The 18973-nt window shown below is 42.2% G+C and overlaps 1 protein-coding gene across 2 annotated transcripts in view; it reads left to right on the top strand.

The window, feature by feature from the left end:
• ATF6 (activating transcription factor 6) overlaps positions 1-18973 on the top strand; it is a 73293-nt gene that overhangs the window by 5652 nt on the left and 48668 nt on the right. For both annotated transcript variants that reach the window (XM_042029855.1, XM_042029854.1), the window contains exons 7-10: positions 363-583; positions 5913-6098; positions 6500-6591; positions 17865-18008. In XM_042029855.1, coding sequence (XP_041885789.1) covers positions 363-583; positions 5913-6098; positions 6500-6591; positions 17865-18008 — 643 coding nt within the window. The remainder of the gene's footprint in view (positions 1-362; positions 584-5912; positions 6099-6499; positions 6592-17864; positions 18009-18973) is intronic.

Raw genomic sequence — 18973 nt, 5'->3', positions numbered from 1 at the left:
ACAAAAGGCAGAAGGAGGATTGAGGTAAGTTGGCTAAATTCCTTGAAAAAGTTGTTCAGTGTTTCAAGTATTAGCAATACTGAGTAATGTATATAACAAAGTGTTGAATTTTATTAACTTTGAATAGCTTTTGGGACAGAGCTTGGTTTAGTGGATTCCTTTAATATCTGTAGTTTTGGTTTGCAAGATGGATTAAGAGTCCTGTAAACTTTAGAACTTCTTTTTTCCATTCCTGTTCTGTGGAATGTAATGGATTTGAGATAAACTGTGAGGGGCAGGAGAGGATATCAGTATGCCCCTGCAGAAAAGTGGTGTACAAATCCGTTTCATCCATGCTGAGCGCTGCTGTTCTTGTGTTCCAGGTCAATCCATGGTGCTGCCCCAGCCTGCTGTGGTACAGCTCCAGGCTTCTGGGGTGCTTCCTGCCTCCCAGCCAGTCATTGCTGTTACTGGAGGGGCCACACCACTTCAGAACCACACGGTGAATGCGCTGCCTGCAGCTGCTGGGAACGGCTCAGCCAGCAGTAAAATCCCGGTGACAAAGCCCTTGCTTCAGAGCAGCACCCCATCCATGGGGCTGGATGTAAGTTCTGACTCTGTGTGATAGCTGCTAACCAAGGCTTGGACACAGTTACCTGCATATTGGCCTTAATGGGATAGCCAGGTCCCTTCTGAGTCTCAGGAAAACTGCTAATAGGATTTCCAACTGTAAACAGGGAATTTAGCAGCTTGGAACAGAACAGGGAGGAACAGCTAAATATCTGCTGGCCTGCCTGGAGTTGCAGACCAGGTGTGCAAGCATAGTGGCAGAAGACAGTGCTAATAGATAATTTCCATCACTTGTCTTTTCAAGTGCAAGCTCTCAGTGGTGGAGCTCTCTTACATACAGGAAGATTTGATATATCTGATTTTTGATCAGCGCTAAATCATTTTTCTAATCTATATAATAAAAACATTTCTTTGGAAGTAGGTGAACTGGAAATTTCAATGCCGAATTCTTTTTCCATACATCTTTATCTCCCCAGATTTTACTCATGATTTTTAGAAACTTCAGTTACTGAGTTCCATGTGATCCTAATCTCTTCAGTCTCCCTTTTGATCATGTATTGAATGAGTAGAAGGGGGTTAAGCTCTCAACAATTACAGTGCAAATAAATAAGTTTTTCCATAGTAGCTCACAGTAAGCAGTAGATGTAAACAGTAGCCTTTGAGATGCGTGGAGGTTTTTGTTCCCCTCTTCAGCTTTGACATCTTAACCATCTAGCAAGCTGGGTGTTAACTTGATCTAGCTCCTAGTAATCTGGAGCTGCTTTGATTGCACTGTGTTGTCCAAAGAAGACATGCTTGTGGAAAGGACCAAAGCTTCTTGTTGGTAACTTTAAAATTCTGAGTGTCATTCTCTAGTGTGGTATTCCAAGCACAGTAGTGAGCTGAGGGTCCTATCATATCTCAGTGTAAGGGAGAAAACACTGGTGAAAACACATGGAATTTTGCTGTATAGGCACCTGCTTATTAGCAGTGCAGGTCACTGTTTCCCAAAAGCAGTGGGAAGCCTGTTCAGCTTCTTTGGAGGGATGTTGCTGTATGGTTTCCTAGTGTCTGGGATTGCCACTCAAGCTTGATGGTTAACTTTCCCTCACTAATCATGTTTGTGTGTGGGCTGCATTTTATAATGAAAATATTGTGCTACAAATAGCTCAGCAGCCAGAGTACAGTGGAAACTTGATATTCAGTGTACCAGAAGCAAACAAAGGTCTGTCAGTGGGCAGAGCAGTTAAGTGTGCTGCATTTTAAAATTATAATTCCCTGTCATGCAAAGTTAACTCAAGAGACCTGCCAGCAGTCATTGGATTTGGGACTCCCTATAAGCAGGGCTAGCATGGCATTGTCTGAATATAAGGTTTATTTGACAAAACCCCCTTATTGTCATCGTACTCCGTATCCGTGACATCAGTACTCACATGTGTAGCTGGTGTAACAAAGAGGTGTTTGATTTCAAGAATGGTGGTGTGGGTATTTCCACCCAAAGCTGTTTTAGGGAGGCAATTTTAAGACTTATGGAATGCTGCACATCTTACCTGTGTTAGTTACAACATGAAAAAACAGTTGCAACTGCTCTTTGACACATACTGTGAAAAAGTGCTTTGAGAAAGAACAAATGTTTTGGGATTCAGCTGGTGCCAGCAGGGTTAAAACATCTCCCGACTGCCTTGGACACTATGTGGTGCTCAGAGCTGCACAGATGGAGCTGACATTTGAGCTCTGGAACACGTGTTTTTGTTTGCTAATCTAAGCAGATGTTGCAGGATAAAAAGAAACACTGCAGGACTTTCTTTTGGGCTTAGGAGGGATAAACTGTTAGCTTAACACTCAGACATCCTGGGGATTACACTGAGATAGGCTGATGGCAAGCTGTAGGTGTGAGACCCTGGTGGCACACATGTGCAGCCTGCCAGCCGTGGGGAACTGCCAGAATACTGAAAATCTAGAAAAGATTAATTATGCAAAATACCTTCAGCATAAGTGTGGATTTCTGTTGAAGAATCCTCTTTTCTGTGCTGTACATTGTCTAATATTTGTATAACATAAACTCATTAGGCAAGTTGTGTTCTGTTGAGTTAGAGACAACAAAACCCAGAACTTCCATAAGAACAGAAAAACCTTGCATATGCTTTGTATTCCTGCAATTAAAGATGCATCTTCAAAGACAGCAGCTTTCATAAGCTAAGAAGCCAGCAAATGCTAAGTTGAATGGTTTGTACTTTTAGCTCTTTGTTAACTTTCCCAGCACGTGTACAAAAATCTCTCTGGAGTATGAGACACATTCTTACTTCTAGAAGTACAGCTTGTGTTGGAAGGGAGGTTAAATTTTGCTCAGAATTGAGTTTTCTTTGGAAGTAAATTGAGGTAGCAGTGTTTATTTGTAAAGTGCATGACTCTTTGTAAAACCTCTGAGATAGAGGACAATCTGAATCTGGTTAGTGCTGTTTGAAGCAAGGGTTTGCAATGACCCTTCCAGTTCTCCATATTTACCGCATTTTTGTGTGTATCTGTGCTAGTGGTGGTGTCATTTTCAAAGCTAGAAAGCAGAAGTTGCATCACTGATGACTGATTGTTTTTAAGGCCGATGTTCTCCCTCTATGGTCTGTGTTTCCTTAGAACCAGTAGTTGCTATCTGGAGCAGAACATCAATACAATATAACTTAAAAAGCTGGAGGCTGCAAAAGAAGTTGGCAGAGGTGTTTGCTGCCTGTAATCTTGGTTCAGCACTTGCACAAAGCAATGTTGCTCAAGCAGACTGACATTATAAATTAGTTCCTCTCTCTCCTGATTATCAAACTGCTTGAGCAGGGGGCATGTTTATCTTGATGCCAGGCCAGTTGTGTAATGCTGATGGCCATACTGCTTCCAGGTTCAGCAGTCTTGCATCACTTCACTCACACAACTCTTTCCATTTCCTGCATCAGATTTAGGTGGGATCAGGTGTGCAGTTGTGGCATTCCCCAAGAAGAGCCAGGCAAGACCTGGAGGGTTGACCAAAGACCTTAAGCTGTTTACAGATTGTAAATTAAAACAAAATAACCTAGGGACACAAATACTGGATTTCATTTAAGCAAGCTTAGAAAATGAGTCAAAATGGTGTGGCACAGACTGAAATGCAGATACTGCACAAAGTACCTGGAATTAGGCTGGAAGAGCTGCTGTTCCTCACAGCATTTGGAGAACTGTGAGTAAAAGAGGGTAGTCTGGATAAATAACACATAAAATCTAGATGGCAGCATCTGAAACAGTGGCAGATGTACCTTAGGATGTACACTCTTCGTGTAGAGGCACTGCACTGGTCCTCTAACACCTTATTTTCTTCAGGGAAGCATGTAGATTTGCCAGGAGTTCCAGACACGTAATTAAAAGCTATCCTGTAATGAATAATCCTCAACAGGTCTGCAAACAAGAATGGATGTAAACAATTTGGTCTTCTCTGTTCAGCTCCATGATGCAAAACCTCTTTTTAAAAAGGGGAATGGAACTCCGTGTTTGGAATAGCACACAACTTGAGCCAAAGCTGCTGCATGAACTCATTCCTTGTTTTTTCACCTCTGAACAGTTTAAGTGATCCTGGCCCTGAATTGGTGTGTTCTGTACACTGCAGTTCTTGGCTAGCCTGAATCTTTTTTTTGGTCCAGTTTTTATATGTCTGCAGAAGCTTTTTTATGTTAAATGTTGTAGTACTTAAAAAATTCAAGACAGAGCTTAGTGTTAATGAAAATGTGTTAAATCTTTTCCTTCTCCACTCTGCTAAAGAGAGAAACTGGAGTAAGTACAAACAGCTTTGTTTTCACAGACTTTTGTTGGTGGCAGCAGACTAGACGTACAATAAATGATCTTCATAAAAAGCAATTAGAATTTATAAAAAGCCCAGAATGCTAATGCACTGTAATATGTTTTCTTCGTCTTTGTCACCAGACTGCAGCATTATGAAGAAGAATGTTGTCTTCAGACAGCTTGTGGCCACTTTTTTTTGCAGACACCAGTGCCCTAGAACAACATATTGTCTGTGTGCAGGTAGATACAAGGAGAGAGTTGAAAAGCTGTGGTTAAGGTTTTTTACATAGCCGGATTCAGACTCTGAGTTAGTTAATGTTACTGTTGTGTGATTATACTATTACCCTAGAATAATACTTCTGGAATAGTTCTCATCTTTTTTCTTTGATGTTCCTGCTCTGAGAGATACAGGTTACACCAGTGCATATGGTGGTAGGTACTGAAGGATGTTCAGGTCTGTGTAAGATGGATCATTCAGTTATCTGTCAGTGTAATTGTCATTAAGGCACATCCAGTTGTAGCTTAATAATGTGATGGAAGTCTTCTGTTCTTAATGAAAACACTTGTTAATCTGTGAGGGAAAGGAAATCAACAGACTAGTGTTTAAACTTAGGATTTTAAGTAGTTTTGTGTAGTTCTGCAGTATCCATCGTTGTTATCCTTGTCAGCAGCAAGATGCTTTCGGTCCGGGTCGTCCCACTCGGTGCAAACCACAAAATGAGTAAGTGGTAAAAGATGATGGAGTGTTCCTGCTTGGGAAAAAAATCAGTCATCGGGACTGTTGGAGGATGGGGAGAGGTTACTTTGAGCAGTCCCAGTCTGGTCTTGCAGGCTAAATGCCTGCTATTGGTTAGAGTGAATTATGTGCTCTCCTGGAGTATATTTGCTGGTTGAGCTTCATCCTGAAGGAATCCAGTGTGTGTGCTCTCAGAGACTGTTCTGTGATGTGAAGCGAAACACATTTAGTGGGACAATCTGGAAATGTGAATCCAAGCCACACTCCTGATCTGAATGCAGAGACTGCATTTAAACTGCCATGTAAGTCCTTGAGACACATAGAATATGCAGTCTGAGATCAGGAACACTGTTCAAAATCTCAAAAACTGTGTAGCATAGGTGGAAAAGGTACAGAAGCAGATGTAATCAGTGTGGAAATGACTTCCGTACAGAACAGACTGGAAACCTAGAAATTTCCTGTTAGGAAAGCAGATGACTGATTGTAGCCTGTAAAATGGTGCAGGGAAAAGTGAAGGTGAAAGACATTCTTGCTGCCTTGCAGACCTGAAGATAGGTATTTTCTGTCTTTGTGATTTGATTGACCAAATCAAACTCAAGTATACGTTTGGTGATCCCTGCACGTAGAATGTTGAGAATGCAGAAGAAAACTGAGACTGTGCAGGACCTGTTTTTTCCTTGGGTGTACCATGATCCCGAAGTGCTTGTGTCCTGACCATTCCAGCTCATTTGAAGTAGAGTGTGGGAAACTATCTGTGCAGACCTTTGACAAAGTAAAGAAGTAGAAATTCTGCATGAAGTGGAGGCACTTTTAACTTGTGGATTGTTAACAGCCCTGTCTATTGTGTGTTCAGGTCAATGTCTTGAGGCGGCAGCAACGCATGATCAAAAACCGTGAGTCAGCCTTTCAGTCACGCAAGAAAAAGAAGGAATACATGTTGGGACTCGAGGCCAGGCTGGAGGCAGCCTTGCTGGAGAATGAGAAACTCAAGAAAGAAAACAGCACGCTGAAGAGGCAGCTGGATGAAGTGGTATTAGAGGTAAGAGATTGTGATGAAAGTCTGCTTTTATATGAAAGCAGTGGTTCAGGTGGAAGACACTAGAACAGAATTGGGGGAGTGGTGACTGGAAGACCTTTGAGGGTTTCTAGCCCAGCATCCCATTCCAAGCATGGCTTTCACCAACTGTAGGTCAGGACAGCTGACACATTATCTGGTAGACTTTTAGGTCTTCATGGTGCTTCTGAATATTTCACTGGATAGAAGCTGAATATAGTGTATAAACCAAAGTTTTATTTTTAAGTAGTTCAGGAATATATTCACACATAATTAGGCAAATATAAATCTAAAAAGCTAGTATAATTTGGTGTACTTAGCTTCTGACACACCTCTGCATATCTGTGCCCCTCTTTTACTCAATGTCTTCTGTTTTTTCTGTCTAGAACCAGAAGCTCAAAGTATCATCTCCAAAGAGAAGGACACTGTGTGTGATGGTGATACTGGCCTTTATAATGTTGAATTATGGTCCATTGAGGTAAGCTGCTTAGAAATTCCTCTTCACCTAGCAAGTTTGCTGTCCTGAGGTTTTTGTTTGAATCATTAACAACAGCCAGTGTTGTGTTTTAAAGCCTTGAGCTTGAAATCTGAAATCTGTCCTTTATTCTTCTCCTGCTTAGGGGAAGATGCATCTGTATAATGGTTCCTCTTTTGGAATCCTTCTGGCAATAAGAGCCAGATTTTGTACTTATAATTTCTCCTGGTTTGGCATTTTTTTATTCAGTGCAGCATACAGCAGTTTGTCTGCTCCATTTATACCTGCAGAGATTAAGAACTGTGTTTAGAGTCCTTTTAGGAAAAAAAGTCAGACTTGGAGAGCTTATCTGCTTGTTCATACCTGTGCTAATTTCAGTAGCTATGACTTGAAGCTGCTTTAGTACTCAAAATACTCAGGAAATCCAGCTGTACATTCCATGCCTTGCAGTCCTGACCCTTAGATGTGTCCAGCTGCAATCTCCCTCATTACAGTGTAAGCCCTGTATTACTTGTCTTGTGGGTCTGGAGAAGAGGTTGTTCCCCCTCCTTGTTTAGTTGGAGTGGTAATCAGAAACCTCTCTTATTTGAACCGTTATCAGTAGGCCAGAGGAGCCAGAGAGCAGCAGGGAAAAGCTACATCACTTCCCAGACACTTTATAAAGAAATCTATGGAAGAAAGGAGAATCTTTTTACTCTAATACTTCTTGCACATACCTGTCCATTTAACTTGGCTTTGGAACATAAAGACCTTTCAGATGGAGCTGTTTGCTCTTTTAAAAGGGGATAATATTTCAGTAGGATGCCAATCAGTAGTGTCTCCATTTCTCCTCAAAATCCCAGTCAAATTAAAGGAATGGGATAAATATGGAGGAAGACTTTGTTTCTGACTGTGATAAATTTTTAGGAAGTGAGGTTTATATTTTTATTATTAGAAAATTTGCTAAAGCTGAAATGACTTCTGAAGTATTTGCACTTATTGCAAATATTGTTTATCTCAGGACATGAAATACAGCTGATAATTTTGCTTCGATGTGGACAAGGTTAAGGTAGACCATTTCTTAGTGTATTTAGGGTTTATACTGTGATTTTTGACTATTAGGCAGAGAAATCAGCTTCCAGATACTAAGGGATTGATTTGCAAATCCTATCTACATTTCAAACATTACCACTCACTTGGGAGAGACACTTGGTGAGAATTGCTAGGTCATCTTTCCAAAGCTGGGGGAAAATTTACTTGTGTCTGCATTGCAGTGAGATGATGGAATGCATGGAACTCTTGTTAGTGATGAAAGGCTTGGAATCACAGCGAGATGGGTGGGAAGACTTTTACCACAGTGCCCTGAAGTTCCTGTGGCATCTTCCCAACCCCCAAGAATGAGTAAGGTGTTGAGCTTGATGGCAAGGCACTGCTGTCAAAGTAGGCTGAAAGGTCGATTGTGTTCATATCTTTGCAGCAGTCAGTAACTACAGGAATGTGACATGGTTAACTTCTTGACGTGTTTGATGTTTAATAAAGTAGATAAAGCAAAAAGAAATCCTTGGATGTCTGACTGTTCCTGGCTAGTATAGTAGCTGAGCATGCCAGTATAACTGCTGTGCCTGAACCAGGTGGTTTGCATCAGTACTGGATTTAGGCAATGAAGAGAAATGTAACTGCAAGTTTGCAAGGAATTACTCTTTCTGGTTTGGTTTTTTTTTTTTTCCCCCCTAGCAGAATAAATGCTTGCACTGCAATTAAAATTCTAGGCTGTATCAAGGTGATGTGAATGTTTGGTTGTGCAATACTCTTCAGAATACCCAGAATGTGGGATATACAAACCATTTCTTTAGATTTCACTCCTCCCATACACATTTTCTTCTGTTTTATAAAGGTGTCACTGAATGGTAGCTCCACAAATACAGGATTGCTGTTCTGCTATGTCCTTAAGAACAGAAGCTTCTGATATATGTGGTTTTTTTCAGTCCCTGCAACTTCTTACAGAAATAAGGACTTTTTTGAGATAATACCTGTGCTAGCTTACACTTCAGCAAAAACACTCTTTTCTCCGAAATTAGCTAACTGTGGAATCCCTGATTTCCGTGCAGTGGTCAGCTGGAGGTAAATATGTTCTGAAACCTTGCGTTGCCATTTTTTCTGTGTAAGAAATCATTTCATTTGCACACCTGAATGGAGGTGTGCCAGCATTCAGGCTCAGGACGTTTTCATCCAAGCACATTAGCAGTGAATATTTTGTTACTTAAAACCAATGAACCATTGCAAAGAGAGAGTGACATCCAAAAAAAAGCAAAATCATGGGAAATTCACCCCCTAAATTCTGTAGCAGACTTTGAAATTCCCTTAGCTGGCCTTATTGTAAGATGCTTCTTAGGTTCTTGTTGGAAGTGATAGGATTCTTGGAAGACTAGATGTAAAACGAAAGGGCAGATGTACAGGTTACCTATTTCTGTCAAATCAGAGAAAGCAGGGAAGCAGTTGGATGGTTTAGGGATGGGGATGCGAAGCTGAAGAACAGGGAGTCCTGCAAACCCTCCATGGCTTGCAGTGGATCAGTGAAGGTGCAGTGTTTGGGCCGTCCCACAGAAGAATCCCATCTGGATGGGTGGCTGTGTAGTTAGTTCTGTGTTTTCCTCTGCATTAATGGATGTGTGTTGCTCTAATAAAGACCAACACACAATTTTTTAAATTGGTCTTAAGTCTTGTTGACTGTGTGAGTGGTGAGATGTTTGTGATGTTTCATGGAGGACTCCGAGGACTGCTGTTCAGCTGTTTTAAGGTTTTAAGGGAAGCAGTCCAGGATGTGGCAGCCCTTGGCAAACAAGTTTAGCAGATAAAGTTATTCTGCTGACACATTTTTTCTTGCTGACAGATATGTGTGGGGGTGATCTGTAATGTTGAACTTGGGAATTTAGGGGTGGGAGTGAAAGTCTGGGAGGGAAGCTGGCCTGGTGACACATGAAATCTGCTTGAAAATACTGGAGGGAGAGTGCAGTCCGATCTGCTTAATTACCAACAAGCCTTTCAGAACATCCTTCAGTCTTTGACACAGCACCATGGTATCTCTAAGAAAAGAATGCAAGTCTAATTAAATATAAATTGAATGCCAGTGTGAATTGAGGATGTGAAAGTGGCTTGTGTGGAGTTAGTGGTCACTCTGCATTAGGTAGTACTGTGTTACTAAACTCTTCTGGGTTTGTTGCTGCTTTGTATTGAAAACTGAAACTTTCAGTTACTAAAAGCAGAAGTAATTTAGTAGGAATTCTATTAGTGTTTCTATTTTATCCATTTGTTTTATGCTGGAAGAAAGGCGCCCAGGAATTTCCCATCTGTGTGTCAGTGAACTATTCTGTAATCTCCGTGAGTTGTTTGGATTTGAATTCAACATGTATAAAATCTTCCTTTTATTATTATTATTAAAGAGTGATTGGTGAGGTGTGTGAAGGGAAAAGGGTACATTTGGGTTCAGTTTGTTGCAGAGGTCACCCCCTTGCCCCAGCCTTGCATTCCGTGAGGTGCAAGACACGAATTGGCAACCAGCAGTGTTTGCACAAAAGGCAGTGAGCACACAGGCCTTGGCACTCAGCAGGGCTGGGAGCCGGAACCAGGGCATCTGGAGGCAGGTATCCCAGGGAGCCAGGTATCCCGGGGAGCCAGGCTCTCCTGCCTCCACATGTGCCTTCTGTGGAGCCTGCCTTGGTTGCATTCCCAGCTGGCATGGCATCCCTGAGACATGGCTGACTTCTGGCATTGACAAACATCTAATTAGCTGTGCTGGGTTTTTAGCACTTACAACATGAAATCTGGTCATTTGCAAATTATTGCAGTTCCTACATGCCTTTTTCTCCTTCTTTGATTTCCACGTTTGTGTTGGACTGTGCCTGTAGAGTAACCAGATCTGAAAATGTGTTAAACAAGCACAAACAAGGCTGAAACAAATGGAAACCAAGCACACATGTTCTAGTCTAAACAATCAGTGTATTTATTTTGGGAATATTTTTATTCTGATTCTTTTCCCTGTTCTCATTTGAATATAAATTGTCTTGTGTGTTTGGTTTGGTTTTTTTTAATGCAAATCCTACATGTGATCGTAAAATATTTGCAGGAAAATAACCCAACTAATGTGTAAAAAGCAGGGAAAGGAGAATGTTCACAGAAGATGCAAAAGATAAATTTTCTGCATCTCTTCTTATGCCAATAGCAGCAAAGCGTGTAAGGCAAGTATTTGCTGATGGCTGTAGCATTATATTTTTGACTATAAGAAGTGTTCAACTAGTTATTTTTTTCCTCATAATCAGTCTGCTTAAGCTTACATGGTGTATGTCACCTAGCAGCAGTCTTAGAGCATTTATTAGGATGTCAGCCAGCCAGAATGTGTCCTAACTACCACTTTAGATATGTAGTGGACAGAAAACAAAGAAAAATATGAAGTTGGAGAGAGGAAAGGCAGACTTGCAAAGAGATTGGAACAGGAGATTGAGAGGGTGATGTGATACTATTTTTTTAGTATTATTATTAATTTTGTGTTTTCTTACAATTTGGCTACCTCTGTATGGCTGGAACCCCTTTCAAACTGGAAAACAGACTTGGTGATATAAAGAAAGCTGTATTTGTGGAGGATGACTGAGGTGGTGATTGATGTAGCTCAGTAAATCTGCTGCTGCTTCAAAACCTCTTGTGTCCTGTTGACCTCAAGCAGCTGCACTAGAATGGCTGGCCTCTTGTGGAGACTTCATTGCAGCTCCTCTCTAGGGTGTCCTCATGGATTTTCCTCTACTTTCCAGGACTGTCCTGGAAACTGACTAATCTAGTAAAAATTTAGATCCACTGAGCAGTCTGCAAATAAAGACACTGGCCTGGCTGGCTGAGAAGTGTGATTTGTCTGCTGTTGTCATAGACTACAGTAAATGAAGAAGCAGTGGCTCTTGATTGCTGAAAGATTTAGGGGTGTGTCTCATTTCTTAAATTGGTAGCACAAACAGGAAAAAAAATCCCAGAAGTGCTAAGATTAATCATCTTTAACTAAAAATGAGGAAATTGCCCAAGGATTGTTCAGCTTGCAATCACAATGTGCCACTTGTAAGGATAAAGTAGTAAACACACAAGTCTTTCACCAGATTAGCATTCCACTTAGCCTGCAGGATGCTAGTCAGCACTACTGGGGTGTGCTAAGCTTTTGGAGCATGAAGGATTTGGGCTGCTGACAGCACCATCCATTGAGCACACCTGTATTGGTGTCACCATGGTCTAGTGCCCTTACTCAAGCTGAGGAATCTTGAGTTGGTGTGTGGGAAAGCAGGATTATTCTGAGGCCTGGTGCATTCAGCAGTGCATTTGTGAAAGTTTTCTGTTTGAGACTTTGTGCTAGACTCTCTGATTAAGGAAACAGACCCATCTTATGGCAAGCAGGAGTGTAGGGATACCTCAGTGATGGGGTGTTGGAAAGTTAGAGAAACAGAGCTGTTGTTCCCTTATAGGAAGCATTTTCTGTGTGGGCAAAGGAGCTGATCTTGTTCATGTATCATCACATGCAGCAAGTGTTGTGTTGCTGCAGAGGTGTTGGAGCTGTCTGTTGTGTGCTGGGGTTTGTCAGTGCAGATCCCACCCACAACAGCCAGGCCAGGGTCTTGACGTGGCCTGGAGTCACCTCTGTGCTGCCCTGGCAGGTGACCCCAAGCAGTGTCCTGGTATGTTCAGAAACATCCCAAATGTCCCACTGAGTAACATGTGCTCAGTAGACTAAAGCCATGTGTCTGGCGCCTGCCCAAAGTGGAGGGCAGTGATTAACAACTCAAACACAGGGTTACTTTTGCCTTACATTACTTTGTTTCCTTAGCAATTCTTCCCTTCCTCCCTCCTTTCCAGAGCAAAGTGGGGCAGGTTAGTTGGAACCACCGATGGCTCGCAGAAGGAATGGAACTCCCAGACTTGCAATGACTGCTTGAAGCATTTCTAAGAGATATTCTGAGAACAGAGAACCACAGATCATGGGCTGTCAGTTTCTTTTTCTCAGTTCATCCACTTCTGGGCTTTTTTTGCCCTTAGTGAAGGATAGAAAAGGATTGGTTTTCTGCTTTTTGCAAGCCTTAAGTATAATAAACCTATATACAAATGATGACAGTCAAATGTCTTACACACTAGCAGAGAGGAACTGGTGAAATGTGAAGAAAAAACTCTGAGATGAGTGCAAGAGGCATGAAACAGTGCCATGTTAGCCAGCTCCATGTCTTCTGTCTGCCAAGGAAAGATGAAGCCCTCTGGGTATTTTAGCAACAACAGCAGAAGCATCGGAGGACATTTGTGGCTCTTAACACTGGTAATACAGGAAACTTAATGTAACATTTGTGGCACTGAAAGAACATGTTTCAGTGCTGAGTTGAGTGTACATTTGTGTTGGAGATGGCCCAGAGACAAAAAACTGCTTCTGCAGCACACCTTTGGTCTTGTGTTGTAGTTTCTTCTTGAACAGAGAGGGAGAAATCGAGAGGAAAAGGACAGGCTGAGTAAATTGGACTCGGGTCTAGGTTCCAGGCCTTTCAATACCTCTCTTGATGGGTTGTTGCTTAAGGAAAACAGGATTCCTTTGATTTTCTTACATACTACAACTCTGGGAGTTTTCTTACAAACTACAACTCTTTCCTCTGCTGATCACAGCCACAAGCTTTGGCATTAAAGGCCAGATAATGGTACAGAATACATGCAAAAAATAAAGTGCTCTGGGTGTCAATATTTGCTTTCTTCCTTTCTTTTCCAGGGGCTTTATTAAAAACAAATTGTTTTTTAAACATGCAAAGCACAACAAAACCACACAAAAAACTCCACTCTGGGTTGCTTTTCTTCTCTTCCCCTGCAGGGAAGAAGCTGAGCTGCTCTCTCCAGCCCAGCGCTCAGAGAGGGTAGCTCTGGAGCAGCCCTCAGGAGAAGGCAGAGCCTTGCTGTCAGCAGATGGTGCACTCATCGGGAATAGAAACAAGAAATACTTTCCAGAGTGTCTGGCACTATGGCAGCCTTGTCTGGAATCAGTTAGGAAGAGGACAAGGGCTTTGGTTGGTGTCTCCTTGCAATGTCAACTTTAGCTGGTTGGAAACCTCCCAGCTCATACTCAGAGATGGTTCTGTCCCCAGAAAACTCTTTGTTATGATATCACTATTGGCTTTCGTCTACAAATCACTGTACAACTTAAATGTCAGTATTCAAGACTTGAAGTGCACAGGATTTGTTCAGCCAGAAGCACAAATGAAATTTAGTTTGGGTTCCTGGCAAGACTCGCTTTCACATTCATCAAACTGACATTCAAACCAAAGAAGTAAAAATACAGCTAAAATATCAGGTGCCGTTGAATGCCTGGAGAAGCCATGGCAGGAGTGCTGCTTTTCTTTCCCTCTTATAATCAAATTTATCTACACTTCTGAACAAACATCTGCATGAAATATTTAGTGGTTCTTTCTTTCTTCCCTTGGATCTGGTTTTGCATCTGAAACAAGTCGAGAGCTCAGCCAGCTTGGACAGGGTCTTTGTGGCTTGTGAAAACCCTTTCATGCTTACGGTATCTGGGATGTCCAAATGCAGGCTCTAAAGCCTTGCTAGGCACCCCAGGTGCGTGAGTGAGCCAAACAGGAAAGATTCCAATTTCTAAAAGGCTGTCTTGTCCAGTAGAGCCAATTCTCAGCTTCAGTCTTTTGTGACTTTTGATGTGGGGCAGTAAGTCAGTTCCTGCAAATAGTGGGGCTTGCTTAGGGCAGGTATGCCAAAGTGCTCTTCCTTTTCTGACTTCTCATCTTATAGTTCAACAGAATGAAAAAACTGTCCATGCTTTTGCCATCTGTCATATTAAACCAGTTCTTAAACTAACTGTTGATATCTTAGTTGAAAATACTGCTTTCCTGAAACTTTTTTCCCTCAGAGTGGGATCTTCTACCTTTCTTTTTCGTGTTTTCTAGCCTCTTCTGCCTGGTGTTTTTAAATGCCCAATATTTTCTTCCTCTTCAGTGTCATGGTGTTGGGATGTGTTCTGTAGACTCTTCCTGTTGCAGCTTGTATTGTTGCTGTTTTGCTTGGCACTTGTAAAGCTCAGCATGCCTGAGGTCAGCAGATGTTTCCCGATGCAGCTCTGCAGGAGAGGTCCATCCTTGTGCCAGCTGCTTGGAGGGATTCCTTGCTCCTAAGTTATGCTTTTTCCCTCATATTAGTTTGAAATGTCGAAGGAGAAATATTTCTGATACCCTGTCTCAGACCCTCAGGTACCCACTTGGCAAGGAAAGGCCCTGGAGAATCTGGAGGATATGGACCATTACCTGCATGTCCTCCCCTATTTGTTTCCTGAAGATGGAGCCCTATTTATAGATAAACTTCACTGGTGTTCCCTCATGGGAGAAGGGAAGAGAAGGAAATGATACAACAGAACAACATCATCTTCTATTCAGATGGGAAAAAACTAACAAAACTCCCCAAGTAATTAGAAGGTGGAAGTGGGGCAGGATTTCAATTTGTGGGGCTTTTCCTTATCCAAAACTATAGTTATTTTGGTTTTGGGTCATTGCCACAAACCAAAGCAGCACCAAAAGGGATTTTTCCTTTTTTTTTTTTTTTCCCCAGACATATTGGAGACATTGAGAAGGAAACTTTCAGTCATCTTCAAGGTCCTAGAAAAAGAATGGGAAAGGGCAGGGGCAGAAGTGGCCCATATAGCAGAAGTTGCTGCTAGCCCTGCTTCAAAAGAAAAATAACAATCCTGATAAAGGAAGGGGCATTGGAAAGATTACCCTAATACCATATTTTGTTCTCAAGTTTGTGTTCACATTGTCAGAAGTGGGAGCCATGGTTTATGCCTGTAAGGGTGGCAAAACATACTCTGTTTACCTCCTTCTTTGTCTTTTGCTGCCGAAGGTATCTGCTTTCAGGTGGAAACATCCCGTGCTCAGCTGATTTTTGATGAAAAGAAAAAGATGTTTTACACTTGAGAAGAGGGAAAATAAACATTTCCTGTCTTCTAGAGCTGATGCAGTAAAGTGAGGTGTGTGTGGTTTAGAATGGGTGTGTAGCTAAAACAACTCAATCACAAAAAGGGAAGATTAGCTGTGATTGTAGAGCAGTGTGTGTCTTTATCCTTGGTTTGGATTTGTCTCTGTTGTGCAGAGTTCAGGGTGAACTGCAGTAGGAATGTGTTGCATGTGACTTTTCACCTCTCCAGGCTGGAACCTGAAATAACAAGAATCGTTTTTGCAGAATGAGACAAATAGGAAGGAAGAAGCATCATGGAAAAATGCAATTTGTTACAGTTCTTCTGCTTAGATTTTTCTCGGCTTTAACTAATTACATGGAAAGTTTCTCTGGTTCCATGTGTCATTTTGAATGGGAAGGGAGAGAAGTAGGATAGGCTGAAAGACCAGATCCAGGAGGTCCAGCAACTGGATGGCTAATACACTTCAGGCTGGGGAGAAAGGATTTGCAGGAGAGTTAACAGCTTTCATATCTTCTGAGGGATATTCTTGGTCTAGTGAATAAACTACCATGTACTTCTGGCTGTCATGACTCCAGATTAAGTGCAGTAAGGGCATTTCACAGGTGGGTGGCTTCCAGCAGGAACATGAGGCGTCTGTTTAAGCATCAGCCTTAGTTTTGAGCTCTGGTTCTTGGGCTTGAGACACTGCCAGTTGTGCTGATGCTTTCATTGGCAGAGAAGAAACGTGATCTCATAAAACCTAGTGGGTAGTGGAGATTGTTTCTGTAATAGATATGGTGTTGCCTGATAGGAGATTATGAATAAACCATCCAGCTTTCCATGCAGTAGAAGCAGCAAGACATTTGGATACCGGTGTACGCAGGCAGTAAGGAAACTCTAAGTATTTTTCTGCCCATTGGCACAAGTGAAAGCAGAGCCTGGAGCATTTCTGCTGCCCTCATTCCATGCTGCTGCGTAGAAACCCGGAGGAGAGCAGGTAATCAAGGCAATGTCAGCCTGGGTCTAGGATTGTCCTGACTCCTGTGGTTCAGAACATGGCACAGTTGCGCGCATGGACACCTGGGTTGCTACTAACAGGAGTGCAAAAGTGTTGGCAAAAGAGAGGGAATTTCTGGGCAATTCTGTCTGCCTTCTGCTAATTTGTGGAGTATTTAATCTGCCCTCCTTGCTAGGTTTTGCCTGTCTCTATTTGTATTTGTTGCCTGTTGCAAAGTGATGCCATGTAAAACCAGGAAATTCTCCCCTGCAGGGTTTACGCTCTGCTGCACAGGAGGGGTGGGGCATGAATTAAAATATACTCTGTGGGCTGTGATCAGCATGAATGGCAGAGATCTCATCAGCATGCTGGGGGCTTGTTGCACTTCTGTGTTTTTGCTGTGTTGCTGCTGGTGATGCTCTGCTGTTGTCAGCCAAGAAGTTAGGACTTGGGTTTGTAAACATGCATATTTCAGGAAGCAACCGTGTTATGAAAGAGGAAAGCCAGCCTCTGGAGAGGAGAAATTGAAGTATTGCTTCTGTGCTTTTGAGAGTTCTCCCTTGTAACTCACCCTTGTGACCGAGGATGCAGATCTGGTACAGCAATGGTGTGGTTGTGTTCCCAGCTCACATGTGCAGTGTTGCTCCCTCTCTTTGCATGGAGAGCAGCACAGACACTCCTGTGCTGCATGGCTGGCTGGCTGAGCATCCCCCAGGCCAAGCTCCTTCCATCCATGTGAGTACACACCAGAACCACAGGGTGTCTGGCACCATGGCCTGCTGCCGATGGGCCTGTTGGCCCTGCCACTTGTTCTAAATCCAAGTAGAATTGAACATATTTGTGTACAGTTCTGGTAGATGTCTGGCATAACATTCCAGGCTTGCAGCTGCATGGAATTTGATAGCTAAGTTTTTCTTACATGTTGTATTCATATAAACTATGTAAATTGTACTTTGAGGCTGATGAAAGTTAAAGTTTGGTAGTGCTTTGATTTGAATGTAGGTAATTTTCTTATGCCTGTGGACCTGGGTTACAAGCAGAGTATTCTTAGTTTCATCAGGTGAAGCTTATGTGGGGGAATGTGAAAACCAGAGCATCGCAGTCTTTCAAACAACTAAAACTGAAAAAGAGAACAGAATTGCTTTTCTGACTGCTAGTGCTTTGAACGATGGTATTGTAATGACACATCAGCTTTTACATTAGATATGACATGCACCTTATCCGTGTACTGTAACAGCAGCCCGAAACTTCCGCACCTGAGTATTTAATGCCTTACAGTAAAGTGCCTTGCAGACCCCTTATGTTTGTGGTACATTTTGCTGTGTTTATTATGTTTTCCAGTGTATTTGAAAAGGATCCCAATGGAGTTGATTCCACTGTGAGTTCTAACCACCGGACCAGAAATCTTCTGGAGTTCTCAGCTGTCCAGGAGTCCAGCACAGATCAGAAAATACCTGAGGGCATCATTCCCGAGAAGACTAATAGGTGAGATGGAAACCTTTAACATTTTAGGTGGCAGAGGGCAGTGGTGCTTTTAGCCCTCACTGCCTTGCTCACCCTTTTGGCCAGTGCTCTTGCTTCTTTTACAGAGTACCTGAGTTTTAAACACAGTGTTTTGAAAGCTGCACAGTTTGCTTTTCAAATGAATATGGTGTTTTATCTGCCAGAGTACCCAACACATAGAGCTTCAGAAGTGTACACGTGGCTGTGCTGCACAGTGTTAGGGAAGAGAGCATATCCACAAGTGCTGGTCACCGAGATTTTCAGGACCTTCTTCAGTTCATCTGTTTGCTTTTTCCCTCTGATCTATATTTTAGCTTGCATAGTTGTGATATTTGTCGTATTATCTATCTCTTCTTACTTTTTAAGCTGGAATATTTATTTTCTTAGCTGCTCAAGAGAAGACTGGGGAAGTTCACGACTAAGAATACACTCTGAACTTAGCACTGTACTTTTTCATTTTAAAAAGTCCAAGTCCATCCTTGTGCTTATCCACTTTTTAATTAAATACTGGCTTTCAGACTTCCTAGGTCTCTAGCATGCAGTGCATAAGTGAACATATAATTGTCTCCAGATTGAAGTCTGGCTAATACAGCTCATGTTTTCCCCTTACAAGATTTATCCTATTAGGCTGTCCCTTTCCAGTAGAGTGTTTTGGCTGGTTGAACAAAGCTAGGCACAGATGTGCAGAAAGCCCTAATGTATTTTGCCGTGCAGAAAGAAGGCAATAAATCAGGAGCATTTTAAGGCTGTAGCCATGGTGAGGGCTTTGTATCCTGTGTGGTACATTTTAGACCATGACCTATGGGACAGAAGAGTAGAGTGGTTCTCTTAGGAGGGTGTGCTTGTGCCTGTACCTCCTTCTCTTTCACTGTTTCACCCTGGGTTTGGCAAACTGTTTGCTCTTTGCTGCATATTCTCCTTTATCAGTCCTAGATGCAGCAGACACG

The sequence above is a fragment of the Corvus kubaryi genome, unplaced genomic scaffold, assembly GCF_017639235.1.
Source record: "Corvus kubaryi isolate FWS band 111438036 unplaced genomic scaffold, C.kubaryi_AGA036_p1.0 37334, whole genome shotgun sequence".
Taxonomy (NCBI): Eukaryota; Metazoa; Chordata; class Aves; order Passeriformes; family Corvidae; genus Corvus; species Corvus kubaryi.
This window is presented reverse-complemented; position numbering and strand designations above follow the sequence as displayed.